The sequence below is a fragment of the Aethalodelphis obliquidens genome, unplaced genomic scaffold, assembly GCF_003676395.1.
Source record: "Aethalodelphis obliquidens isolate GAN/ISIS:26980383/991018 unplaced genomic scaffold, ASM367639v1 scaffold9, whole genome shotgun sequence".
NCBI lineage: Eukaryota > Metazoa > Chordata > Mammalia > Artiodactyla > Delphinidae > Aethalodelphis > Aethalodelphis obliquidens.
Genome location: NW_020837953.1, coordinates 24,118,964 through 24,132,557, shown reverse-complemented (window position 1 = coordinate 24,132,557; position 13,594 = coordinate 24,118,964). Strand labels below are relative to the sequence as shown.

The 13,594-nt window shown below is 34.6% G+C and overlaps 1 protein-coding gene across 5 annotated transcripts in view; it reads left to right on the top strand.

Moving 5' to 3' along the window:
- AGO3 (argonaute RISC catalytic component 3) overlaps positions 1-13,594 on the top strand; it is a 127,738-nt gene that overhangs the window by 61,798 nt on the left and 52,346 nt on the right. For all 5 annotated transcript variants that reach the window (XM_027109112.1, XM_027109117.1, XM_027109114.1 and 2 more), the window contains 4 exons: positions 7,914-8,048; positions 12,217-12,304; positions 12,430-12,577; positions 13,005-13,124. In XM_027109112.1, coding sequence (XP_026964913.1) covers positions 7,914-8,048; positions 12,217-12,304; positions 12,430-12,577; positions 13,005-13,124 — 491 coding nt within the window. The remainder of the gene's footprint in view (positions 1-7,913; positions 8,049-12,216; positions 12,305-12,429; positions 12,578-13,004; positions 13,125-13,594) is intronic.

The window sequence follows — 13,594 nt, the reverse complement described above, 5'->3', positions numbered from 1 at the left end:
CACGGGCTTTGTCCATTTGCAGCGAGCAGGGGCTCGTTGCGGTGGCTCCTCTTGTTGCGGAACACGGGCTCTAGGCGCGTGGGCTTCAGTAGTTGTGGCACGTGGGCTCAGTAGCTGCGGCTCGCGGGCTCTAGAGCACAGGCTCAGTAGTTGTGGCGCACAGGCTTAGTTGTTCCGCAGCATGTGGAATCTTCCCGGACCAGGGATCGAACCTGTGTCCCCTGCATTGGCAGGTGGATTCTTAACGACTGTGCCACCAGGGAAGCCCTTGGCAGATTTTTTTAAATTTAAACATTTTCTTGCCATGTGTCCTACCAGTTCTATTCTTAGGTCTTTCCCCAGGAGAAATGAAAAAATAGGTCCATACAAAGATTTGTGCATATATGTTTACATGTTCATAATAATTAGGAACTGGAAACAACCCAAATGCCCAGCAACGAGTGAACTGAGAAACAAGTTGTGATTTATTTATACAATGAAATACTACCCAGCAGCTAAAAAGAACTAACTACTAATTTATACAATGGTATGGATAAATCTCAAGTAAGATGTACAAAAAAGCTAGACAAAGTGGTGTATACAGTATAATTCCATTTATATGAAATTCTGGAACCATTTATTCTATTATGAAACGAATCAGATCAGTGCTTGCCTGTGGCAGATGTGACAGAAGCTGATTGCATAGGGGCAGGAAAGTACTTTCTGGGGTGATGACAGGTTCTGTCTTAATTGGGGTGGTAATACCATAGATGTATATACGTTTGTCAAAATCATTGACCTTTACAATTGAAATGCATTTTATTGTATGTAAGTTATACCTCAAATTGTTTTTTTTCTTGAACTGAGATATCATTACACATCCACCAGAAGGGCTAAAATTCAAGTCTAACGATACTAATGGTGAAAATTTGTCACGACAGTGACTCTTAAATGCTGCTTGTGGGAGAGTTATTTGTTAAAACCACTTTGGAAGAGTTTGACATTATCTAGGAGAGTCAGAGATACGCATCCCTAATGACTCAGCAGTTCTACTCAGATATTGCCTTTTCTACTAGAGAAATATACGTGTTTACGTATATCAAGAAGGCCACCTAGGCACTTCCCTGGTGGTCTAGCAGTTAAGAATCCACTCTTCCACTGCAGGGGGCACAGGTTAGATCTCTGGTTAGGGAACTAGGATCCCGCATGCTGCGTGGTGCAGCCAAAAAAAAAAAAAAGGCTATAAGAATATTCATAACCTTATTCTAATAACCAAAGGAAAGTGCCAGCATAAACTGTCCACCAACATTAATAATCAGGTTTTTCTGGTTTTTTGTTTGGTTTTGGTTTTTGCTGTGGGGCAGCTTATGCCTGGGATCCTTAGTTGCCTGACCAGGGATTGAACCTGGGCCCCTGGCAGTGAAAGTTCCCAGTCCTAACCACTGGACTGCAAGGGAATTCCCTGTCCATCAACATCAGAGTGGATAAATTGTGTATTTCTTCAACAGAGTGTTAGAGCAATGAAAATGAAGAAACCAGTTACATTTAATTAATATAGATTAGTTAGAAACAGTGTTTAGCAAAAGACTCAAAAAGATTACATGCTTTATGTTTCCAGTTACATAACATTCAAGAACTAGGAAAACTAAATTGTGGTCCTTAGTGATCTGTACTTATGTTGTAATTCTATAAAGAAAAAGAAGTGATTACCATAAAAGCCAGGATTTTGGTTACCTCTAGCAGAGAGAGGGGAAGTTAAGGTTGGGAAAGGGATAGGGAAGAGGTTTCTAGGATGCTGGCAATATTTAGTTCTTGACATGAATGTTGGTTATGTGGATATTCACTTTATAATTTGTTTAGTGACACTCTAGTAAATATGTGATATTTTATATTAAAAATAGAAAAAGAAAAAGAAAAGCAATACTTTCATCTATCAATATCTCCTGAGTACTATGTTAATATTATTTTGCTAGGTAATAATAGACACACCAAGATGTTTAATGTGACCTCTTAATTGCTCACTATTACCATAAAAAGGCATTGTATAATAAGTTTCTGTTCTTATATCTTCAGAGCAATGAAAGTATACATATAAAATTAAGGCACATAACCTCTCAGGAGATTAAAGTATAATTGTAGTTATGTTTTTACCAGGATCCAACATTATTTACTGCTTTATTTTATACTCATCATTTGGACCTGGGCTCATTTTGGTACTTGTAGTCCTAGTTATCTTAAATATGGCAAATATTTATTATTTTCTTTTTTCACATCTGTTATTTTAGCTGCGTCCTAACAAAAATTTTCAGTTTTGACACAGTAAAATGCAAATTCAAGAATCCTAATCACTTTTTCATGGAACATTCTCCCATCAGCCTCTTCAAGGAGTTAGTTTACATTGACAAAATGATTTTGCCTAGAATTAAAACCTCAGTAAATGAGAGAGCAAAAGACATGAGTAGACAGTTCTTCAAAGATGAGAAAAAGAGCTCTGATGAGCTCCTGCCATGTTCTGGGCACAAGTAGGTACCTTATATTGAATCTTCACCCTAATGCTATAAGTACTAGATGTTTTTCTAATTTTGCAATGAACGAATTATGATTTCTCTGAATTTCAAGTCTGGATCTAGAATTAAAATCTATTTCATTTCCAAGCCTATCCTTTTCTCATTATTCTAACACTGTTACCCATGAAAAGAAGAAAATAAACCTAATTAAAAAAATAAGTGGGCTTCCCTGGTGGCGCAGTGGTTGAGAATCTGCCTGCCAATGCAGGGAACACGGGTTCAAGCCCTGGTCTGGGAGGACCCCACATGCCACAGAGCAACTAGGTCCGTGAGCCACAACTACTGGGCCTGTGCATCTGGAGCTTGTGCTCCGCAACAAGAGAGGCCACGACAGTGAGAGGCCCGCGCACCGCGATGAAGAGTGGCCCCCGCTCACCACAACTGGAGAAAGCCCACGCACAGAAACGAAGACCCAACACAGCCAAAAACAAATAAATAAATAAAATTTAAAAAATAATAAGTTAGTAAGTGATGAAAGATTAAAGGATACATTTCCAACAGCAATAAAATTTTTATCAATTATTAATAAATGACTTATAAAGTATCACAAAACCTAAATGACTTATAAAGTATCACAAAACCTTACTTATAAAGTATCACAAAACCTTAAACTGGAATTACGTTAATAAATTCAGAGATATTATGTTCATGAATTGAAAGGCTATCCCACTGGTATTCTAGACATCTAGTCTATTTTGGTAAATTTTTTTGCCTTAGTTGTGTATTATACATATCTAGATAATGGCAATCTAAGTAGTTGGTAAGATCGCATTTTCTACCAAACTCCTCTCAAGTTTTCTACTTCTCAATTGTATTTATCTGAATTGTAACACCTGCCCATTAATTGTAATTATATGCATGTAGTACAAATTTATCCATTTGGCTGGTGTTTAAGTTGTTTCCATTCTTTTTACCATTATAAACAGTGCTACAATAAGCATTCTCATTCATGTTGCCTTTCACAGATATGGAATTTTTGCAGAGTATATACTCCAATAGAGTGAAATTGTTTTTTGGGTTTTTATTAAGTCATTCATTCATTCATTCATTCATTCATTTATGGCTGCATTGGGTCTTCTTTGCTGCACCCGGGCTTTTCTCTAGTTGCGGCGAGGGGGGCTACTCTTTATTGCGGTGCACGGGATTCTTATTGCGGCGGCTTCTTTTGTTGCGGAGCACAGGCTCTAGGCGCGCAGGCTTCAGTAGTTGTGGCACGCGGGCTCTAGAGCGCAGGCTCAGTAGTTGTAGCACACAGGCTTAGTTGCTCCCTGGTATGTGGAATCTTCCCAGACCAGGGCTCAAACCTGTGTCTCCTGCATTGGCAGGCGGATTCTTTTTTTTTTTTTTTTTAATTTATTTAATTTATTTATTTATTTTACTTATATTTAATTTTGGCTGCGTTGGGTCTTCATTGATGTGCGCGGGCTTTCTCTAGTTGCAGTGAGCAGGGGCTGCTCTTCGTTGCGGTGTGCGGGCTTCTCATTGCAGTGGCTTCTCGTTGCAGAGCACGGGCTCTAGGCACATGGGCTTCAGTAGTTGTGGCTCGCGGGCTCTAGAGCGCAGACTCAGTAGTTATGGCCCATGGGCTTCGTTGCTCCACGGCATGTGGGATCTTCGCGGACCAGGACTCGAACCTGTGTCCCCTGCACTGGCAGGCAGACTCAACTACTGCGCCACTAGGGAAGCCCTGGCAGGCGGATTCTTAACCACTGCACTACCAGGGAAGTCCTAGAGTGAAACTGTTGAGTTGAAAATTATGCTCATCTTCAAACTTACTATAAATTACCATTTGTTCCTAACTGACTATATCAGTTTATATTCCTACAGTCTGTATGAGAGCTTTAATTCTTCAGTCTTCCTTTGGCTTGTTGTCAGCTTGTGTTATCGGTCTTAACATTTTTGGCCAGTCTTGATTGGTGTAAAATGATAGCTTGATATAGTTTTTGTATATATTTCCTTAATTACAAATAAGATAATTAGTGAAAATTTGTTTTTTGACATTTAGATTTTCTCTTCTATGAAATGCCTAGTCGTATCCTTTGCCACTTTTATTGTTTTATCTTGATTTATAGGAACTTATTATATATTCTGGATAGTAATCATTTGTTATATGTATTACACATATCTATAGCCTGTCTTTTATTTTTTCTGGCTTTGTTTATGGTATTTTTTTATGATAGTTTTTATATCTTAAGAAATTCTTTCTTGCCTCCAAGATCATAAAGATGTTCTATATTTTCCTCTAAATGTTTATTTTTCTTTTCATGTTCAGTTCTCTGAATAGGAATTTGTTTTTGTATATTGTATAAGGTGGGCTTCCAAGTCTGTTCTACTGGTCTGTGTGTCTGTCCCCACAGTCTCTTGACTTGAATTGGATTATAACAGATCTCGATGAATGTTAGAGCAGACCTTATTCTTAAAAACTATCTTGGCTATTCTTGTTTCATTTCTCTTTCAATGTTAATTTTAGTATCAGCTTCTTAAGTTCCAGAGGTCAAGGGGGTTATATCCTATTGGTATTTTGATTGAAATTGCCTTGAATTTGCAGATTAACTTACAAATAATTTCTACTAATAAGGTATATACTCCATTTATTTAGATTTTCTGTAGTAGTAAAGATACCTATTACTTCTATAGGTCTTATGCATCTTTTGTTCAGATTTTATCTCAAGTGTCTTGTGGTTTTTTTGTTGTGATATTAAGTGGTATCTTTTTAAAATTACATTTTAAGTTGGGTGCCAGTGTATAAGAATGTAATTTTATTTTTATATGTTGATCTTAAATCTAGCAACCTTACTGAACTGTCTAATTCTATAATTTATCTATAGATTATTGGCTTTTCTCTCTAGACAGTCATATTGTGAAGAATAATAATTTTGTTTCTCCCTTTCCAATCTTTTTACCTTTTACTTCTCTTAGCTTGCATTCCTGTGCCAGCTAGCACTTTCTATTAAATGAAGTTGAATTTACCATAGATTTTTGGTGGATAACTTTTATCAAATTAAGGAAGCTCCTTTCTAGTCCTGGTACTGTGAGACTTTTAGTTATGGTGCTGAATTTTATCTAATGCTTTTTTGAGGGTAATTATCTGTAGAAATGATTGTATGTTTATTTCCTTTAGTGTATGTTTATTTCCTTTAGTATATTTTGTTAATAGGTTTTAAAAATATTAAATGTAAATATTACTTTTTCAGTTAAACTCAGCTGATTTGTGAAAGGGAAAGAAGGAAAAAATGCATAAATATGTAGGTTTATAAAATGTTAAGGATTTAACCAAGGGATAGAGAGGCAGATCTTTGCTGATTGAAATTCATGCCTAATTCAACTGTACCCACTGATTTCATCCCATCTTTTGTAAGAGCTTTCCTTCACTAACTTTAATTTTTACCTCAGATGCCCACATTGCTGTGGGGAAGATGGTGAACAGTAATGATTAGAAGAACAGTGGGATAAACACTAAGGAAAATTAATAGAATGTTAAACAGGATAAATAATGTTTGTTTAGTAGTTTCAACTCTGTGAGATGAGACACATTAGTTGTGAATGCTAGTATTATAATAATCCAGTGAAGAAAATTTACCTGTAGGATTAAAGGAAAGACAAAATAAGCATGTTAATTACCATGTATTTATTTTCCTTTATTCACTTTTTTTTTTTAATTAACACAGAAGCAATATGTGCTTATCTGGTATGTATCCTGCCAGCCTTGTTTTAATGTACGACAACATTCTCACATTTTTTAATAGAAGAATGTAATGTATACATTTTTTTAAAGTACTGTGGATTTGAATAAGATACCCAGAATGCTAATACAGTCTTACCAGTCTCTCTTTTTTTAGTTAGTTTGAAATTGTGGAGGTATTTCTAAAGTTTATTTGGATGGAAGTACAAAACCAACATAACTCTCCATCATGAGGGACATGAAGTAGGTCCATGCAATGAGATATCCTGCAGCTGTGAAAAAGAGTGATATAGTTCCATATTAGTACATATAGATCTATCTCTAAGATATATAATGAGAAAAAAGAAATCAAAGGCCAGAATAGTGTGTCTAATGTTTTATCATTTGTGTTCCTTTTCAATAAGAGGGGAAGGGAATATATATTCACTTAATTACCATGCACCCAAACTGCAGAATAAAAAGATCTCTAAGACACATTGTTAGTTTTTAAAATAATAATAAAAGAAGTCATAGAACATTTATTATCTGATCTCATGTTAAAAAAGAAAGTTGTATATGCATTTTTATCTCTAAGTGCATATTAAAAGAATAGGATATATACATACCTAAGTACTAATAATGGTTGCTTCTTAAAGATACTTGGAGACCAGAAGTCTTTACTGTGGATATCTATATTGTTTAAATTTTTTAGGATGAGACTTCACTCATGTATTATTTCTGTAATAAAGGAAAAAGTAATATGTGCTCACTATTAAAAAATGAAGATTTAAAGATAAAGTCAAAAAGAAGAAAATAAAAAATATCTACGGTAGCCTTACTACCTGAGATAACTACTTAAAGCCTTGATAAATATCCTTCCAGAGATGAGGGACATTTTGTGGAAGACATTTAATCCTAAACCAAGGAGAGTAAGAGAAAGAGCACCACAATAGGCATGTTTTTAAATAAAAAAATAACATGATAGCATGTAGCTTATTGTCTGTTTTGGTTTTACTTTTCACTGTATCCCCAGTGCCTTTATAGCACATAATAGCAGTCAGTAAGTATGTATTTAAGAAATGAGTGATGGTGGTCTACTAACTATTGGTGAAGCTCTTCTAGTTCCAAAACCCAAGATTAAGAAATCGTACTTGTTGGCTCTTGGAAGACTGCTGACTGTAGCTAGATAACACTGGGCAGATACACCTTACTATTACTACCTGTAGCTTGGATTAGCACTAGTAACATTTAATACCATTGTCTTCTCAAATCTGTGCAAGACAGGGAGAGCTCTCGCTAGAATAGATAAGCAGTCTAGGGTGGCTTAAAAAGCTTTGTTTAAGAAATAATACCTAACCTTTTCTTCTTTAAGGTGCTCTGGCCTTCTTTGTCCCCTTACAGACCTTGTTTCATAGCCAGAACACTGCTCTGTACATGTAGTAGGAAATGGAATGATTCAGTTACCCATGATAAGAGATAGATTATAAAAACTGTAATATTAGGCTTTTTCTGTTGTTGTGCTTGTCTTCCAGTCAAACAGTTCAAATTGAAACAGCTTAACTTTGGAAATATTTTTATATGTATATAGGTATACATAAAAGGGTAATTTTAACTCTGTATTAGTTAATTATCATGGAGCCCAAGATCAAGTTTTTGAGTTTTTTAAAGGAAACATTAATTTGTACTATTTGTGTTTTTCTTCTTAGTTTCTGCCACTGCCTTCTACAAAGCACAACCTGTAATTCAGTTCATGTGTGAAGTTCTTGACATTCATAATATTGATGAGCAGCCAAGACCTCTGACTGATTCTCATCGGGTAAAATTCACCAAAGAGATAAAAGGTGAGTTAATTAGCATTTGGAACAACTTAACTATAAAATGCATGAATATAACAAACTTTCATTGAAATTTTTAAAGATATAAATCTGTTCATGTAACATCACCGGTAAAAATCTGGACTAATTATAAAATGTCACATTAAATTCATTACCATAACATCTTAGGTAGTGTGTCAATGAAAGAAATACCAAGTAATGGAATTAATATTGATACTAGCTAATTTTTTGTCAATACTTTCCCTTACTAGCTGAAGGTATAAGAGTGTCTGTTAGGAAAACGCTTCTATGATACTGTTAAAAATAAGTTTATTCCAAAAACATTGTCACTTCAGAACTGGAGCCATTCTTTGAACATATTCTATCGATAATATAATGACTTCTTTATTTTTCTGAAATGATAGCAGAATATTTTATTCCTTTGTAAATTTATGGATATGGGACTAGCCTGTTTCATGTGTTGTTCTAGAGTTGAAACTTAGTAATTTCATATACATTATTCAGTTGACCATTGATCTTGACTATTTTATAGTTAGTAGCTAAAGTGTATACAGTGGGTTGCATCGTATGTATATTTTACTAATACAAATTCATCTCTACATAGTCTTCCAAAGAGAAAAATTAAAAATTAATTTCAATTGTTTCCTAAAATTTATATTTTGTATATACTTATTGTTTATATAATTGTTGCTTTCTATATACATGTACACTTTCATGTGCAAACCCACACATAGTGTACTTTATCTGCAATTTAAGGGAGTTTTCAACAGTAATTTTGATTACGTAAAATTCTTGCCTTGTTCATGACTTTAGAACCTAATCCTCATGTAAGATGTGACTCCACTGTATTTAGTTCTTTATTATTTAGACACAAAGAGAAATTAGATATTCTCTAATTAGAATGAATAGTGTAAATTCTATTTAAACTAAATGTTAGATCTTCAATTGTCAGAAATAATTATGTCGTTTTATTTTAAGGTTTTACCTATTTGTTACAGGCAATTTTTAGCTTGTGGTTTGAATGAAGCATTGAAGTTTGTTCTCTGAACATCTTTCAGTTCCCCAAATCAGTTAGTATAGTTGAATACATCCTACTTGCTCCAGTAATCCTTTATTCTTTGCCATTTAGTAACCAGGAGAGAGATGGTCATTGTAATAAAACATTTAAAGGAAAATTCTTCCTACTTTGAAAATAGGCATCCATTTATCTCAAGTTATTTAAGTGTCAGAATAAGAAAGTGTTATATATTCTTATATTGCAATCATACCATTGTCCTTTCATAATCTGTATTAACTGCACAGTTAGCATTGTTGGGAGGTAGTGCATTACCCACCATTAATATGTGATCATCTAAATGCCATGGTTTCCAGTGGAGTTGCTGCTTAGTTACCACCTCTGATATCATGAAGTCACTTACATTATTTTGCGGTAACTATGCAATCAACTCATATCACCACTCTATCACAGAAAATACAAGATGTACAGAACAAGGATTCAACTGCTGCCCGAAGAGCATGGACTCGATCTTAACTTCAACTGCTCAGGGGGCCAAAGAAATGACTGAAAAAATGACTAGAAAGCATTATAAAGTTGATGTTATAGTGAAGGTAAAGCCAAGTTTATAGGTTAAATATTTGATTTATTAAAGCCAAAAACATTTTTTGTTGGATGGAGGGTTTGGGGAGGGACCTGGGCAGAGAATTATCTAGTCCATTTTTTTAAATTTCAGCTTTTTGCTAACCCCTGGATTTGGATCTAATCCTTAGGCACCTATGACTGTAGATTTGGGGTAGAAAAATCTGAGTTGGATCTAACTGACATACTGATGATTTTTTCCTCCATTCAGAGTCAAGAAGGCTTTTTTTTTTAAAGAGGACTCTTTAAAGTACGTCATGTATTCCTACCTCAATTACACAAGAGAATCAAAGTTACATGTTTTGTATTATGTATTTGGGTTTAATTTTTAGTTGGCATGAGGAATTTGATGAAGCTTGTTAAATAGTGATACAAAGGGTGCTATGATGAATAGATTTCCTAGTACAATATTATTTGGTTCTAGTTGAACTTTTTCCTAAATATTTAATGGTAACTTTAGGGTGGTTTCTTTGTGCAGTAATTCATCATAGTTAAATAGCAGAAATATTGGAGGAAGTTTATGGTAAAAGTACCATATGTATGTAAGAGTATTTTATTTTACTTTTTTATTAATTTTTATTGGAGTATAGTTGCTTTACATCAATTTTATTTTTGATAAAAACTTATTTAGTAGGCTTGTAGAACCTTACTGATAATTTTTTTTAATTCAAGGGGAAGATTTGAAAACAAATTGCTAAGTGGTATAGATAACAGAAATTTGTTTTAAATTTTTCTATCGTGTTTTCCCCCTAAACAATATTTTTACATCTTGCTTACTTCATATGTTGGTGTTTCCTTCTTAAAAGGCCTTCTCTTGGTAGTATTTCCTAGTCTTATTTATAGAGGCATAGTAAATGCTCTAATTGATCTGAAATTTTAGTTTTATAAAGGTAGTTACTAATGAAAACTATTTCTCACTGATTCAATTAGGAGTAGTTCTTAAGAAAACCTCATACCAATCTGGTACAGTGACACTGTGTCCACTTAACATCTTAATTTATGCTGATATGTCATAAGAAAATATTACTATGATTGAACTTTGTGTTTGGTTCTGCAGTTAGTAGATACGAAAATAAGTTATACTGTATCAGGGTTTCTCAACCTTGGCACTATTGATATTTTGGGCTGGATAATTCTTTGTTGTGGTTGGGGATGGGAGGTAGTGATGTCCTGTGCATTGCAGTATAATTTAGCAGCATCCCTGGATCCAAGCATTCCAAAATCTAGCATGTATTAGATGCCAGTAGCACCCCCAGTCATAACAATCAAAAATGTCTGCAGACATTACCAAACCTTCCCTGGAGGTCAGAGTCACCTCTGGTTGAGAACCTCTGCACTATAGGATACACAGATATAAAAGGAAAATAATACAAAAGTATAACTGTAAATACTATCAGGGAACTAAAAGTTGTCCTCCATCTACCCCTTTTTAGATTTTCCTCCTTTGGAGTATAGGCCTTAGAAATGGAGTTGCTTATCTGTGACCAGTAGCCACTGTATCTGTTTGTTAACTCTTCTCTAGGTAGCTCCAAGAGTATCCACTAGCCACATGTAGTTATTTAAATTTTAATTTATTAAAGTTAAATTAAAATTTTAGTTTTTTAGTCACACTAGCCACATTTCATGTGTGCAGTAACATATTGCTGGTGATTTTAGCACAGATGTAGAACAATCCATCATCTCAGAAAATTCTTTTGTACACCACTGCATAGGAAAATTCATCCCAAAGAATTTCAGCCAGTATTTTAAAAGCCCACAGCTTCACTTTCTAAAGCAGGCCTAGGATCTGCAAACCCCTAGGGTCCACAAATGGACGTACAGATCCACAAACATCTAAAATCATATGCTAAATTAAGTGTATGTTGCATTTTTCTGAGAATTTATTGCTTTCTTCAGATTCTCAAAGAGATCATTGATTCCATAAGACGGTCTGGATTGCCTGTTCTAGGAATTATTTTGGTTGCATTTGCTTTCTAATAGTAGTAAAAGAACTGTATCACTATATTATCCTTCAGCGAAATTGTCACTCCACTTCTGTTAAAAGGGCCTGGGATTTTTTTTTTTCCTTCCTGCATTAAAAATCTTTGAAGGACTTTCTTCTTCAGCTATATGAAATTATGATCTTCAGTCAGTATGTGATTACTGGGCAAATCAGATATCACATACTTTGAAGGTTATAGAATATCTTGAGAATTATCATAACTCCCTTTGCTCCTTCCCTCAACCAGCATAAAAACCTGCATTATAAGCAGGGTTTTTAATTAATGGAGAACTTTATCCCTTGATATACAGGCTTTGCAAATTTTATACTATTTTTTAATCGCTTGATAGAATAGGGAAAAGGTTTGGAGTTAGGTCTATCATGATTGTAACCGTTGTTAACAATGTTATATATAAAATCCTTTGCTAATATCACATTGCCTGTATCACAGATTTTCTGTTTAGAATTTGAGTTTTTATAGTAGTGAACAGGCTTTATAGTTATAAATATTTTACATGTGACAGTTCTATAACCTCAGTTTTTCTTGTTGGGAACAGGTCTGAAGGTTGAAGTGACTCATTGTGGAACAATGAGACGGAAATACCGTGTTTGTAATGTAACAAGAAGGCCTGCCAGTCATCAAACGTAAGAAAAGCTGGTGTTTGTCAGAGCAGAGATGATGTGAGGCAGCTTGCTCTAGTTAGTAGATTGGGAGTTTTGCTGGCTCATAATGAGATAAGAGTTGTTAATGTGTAATTTTTTTTTTCCAGCTTTCCTTTACAGTTAGAAAATGGCCAAACTGTGGAGAGAACAGTAGCACAGTATTTCAGAGAAAAGTATACTCTTCAGCTGAAGTACCCACACCTTCCCTGTCTGCAAGTGGGGCAGGAGCAGAAACATACCTATCTGCCACTAGAAGTAATGTGTTTAGGCTGCTTATTAATATCCTCTTATTCATCGTTCTGTTGGGGTTTTTAATGACCTATAACTTACTTCATACTCTCACATTTATTTTGGAGACTGAACTGTTTTTAAATTTCCTTTTATTCTAAATTTTCAGCTATAAAATAATATGGGAAAAAATTCATCCACAGTCCTACCACTCTAAATGTAACCACTGTTAGCATTTTGGTACACTTCTTTTCAGCCTTTTTATGCAGTGTATATTTTACCTAATTATAATCATACTGTAAAGCAGTATTGTTTACTGCTTTTTTACTTAACATGATATTAAACAGAAGTGGTTTAATGGAGTAGATATTAAAATTTAATCTCACATGTAATTGGCACTCAGAATTTTAAGAAAGATGTATATATCTAGTACAAAACTTTTTTCCATTTGTAGGTATGTAATATTGTGGCAGGGCAACGATGTATCAAGAAGTTAACGGACAATCAAACCTCCACTATGATCAAAGCAACAGCAAGATCTGCACCAGATAGACAAGAGGAAATTAGCAGATTGGTTAGTACTTAACCCTAGAAATGAAAATTAAAAACATATGAGGGTGAGCTCTAAAGAACCATGTCCTTATCAACTGATACCTTATTACCATTTCATGGGCTGTCAGAATTAAAAGAGATTATGAAAGTAATCTAGTGGTATTCTAGGGGTGAATCTTAGTGGGTTCTATGAAAAGGGTTAGACTAGATCCTTCTAATTTAACCCCAAGCTCTTTAATTAGATTCAGAACAGATACTCTCAGAACTAATGTTTCAGTTTAGCAAACTGGACCTTCCTTACCTTCCACCTAAAAGAGGAAGAGAAAAGGAAGAAAAGTCAAAGTTTTATGACTAGCAATGGTGAGAGTCTTAACACACAAAGTAGGATGGCGTAGCTCCATTGTAAACACTGGTAACCGTACAGGATGAATAAAGAAATATAAGACAGCTCCAGCCGTATGGGATCTCTAAGCTGTCTCCTTGTTCTAAATG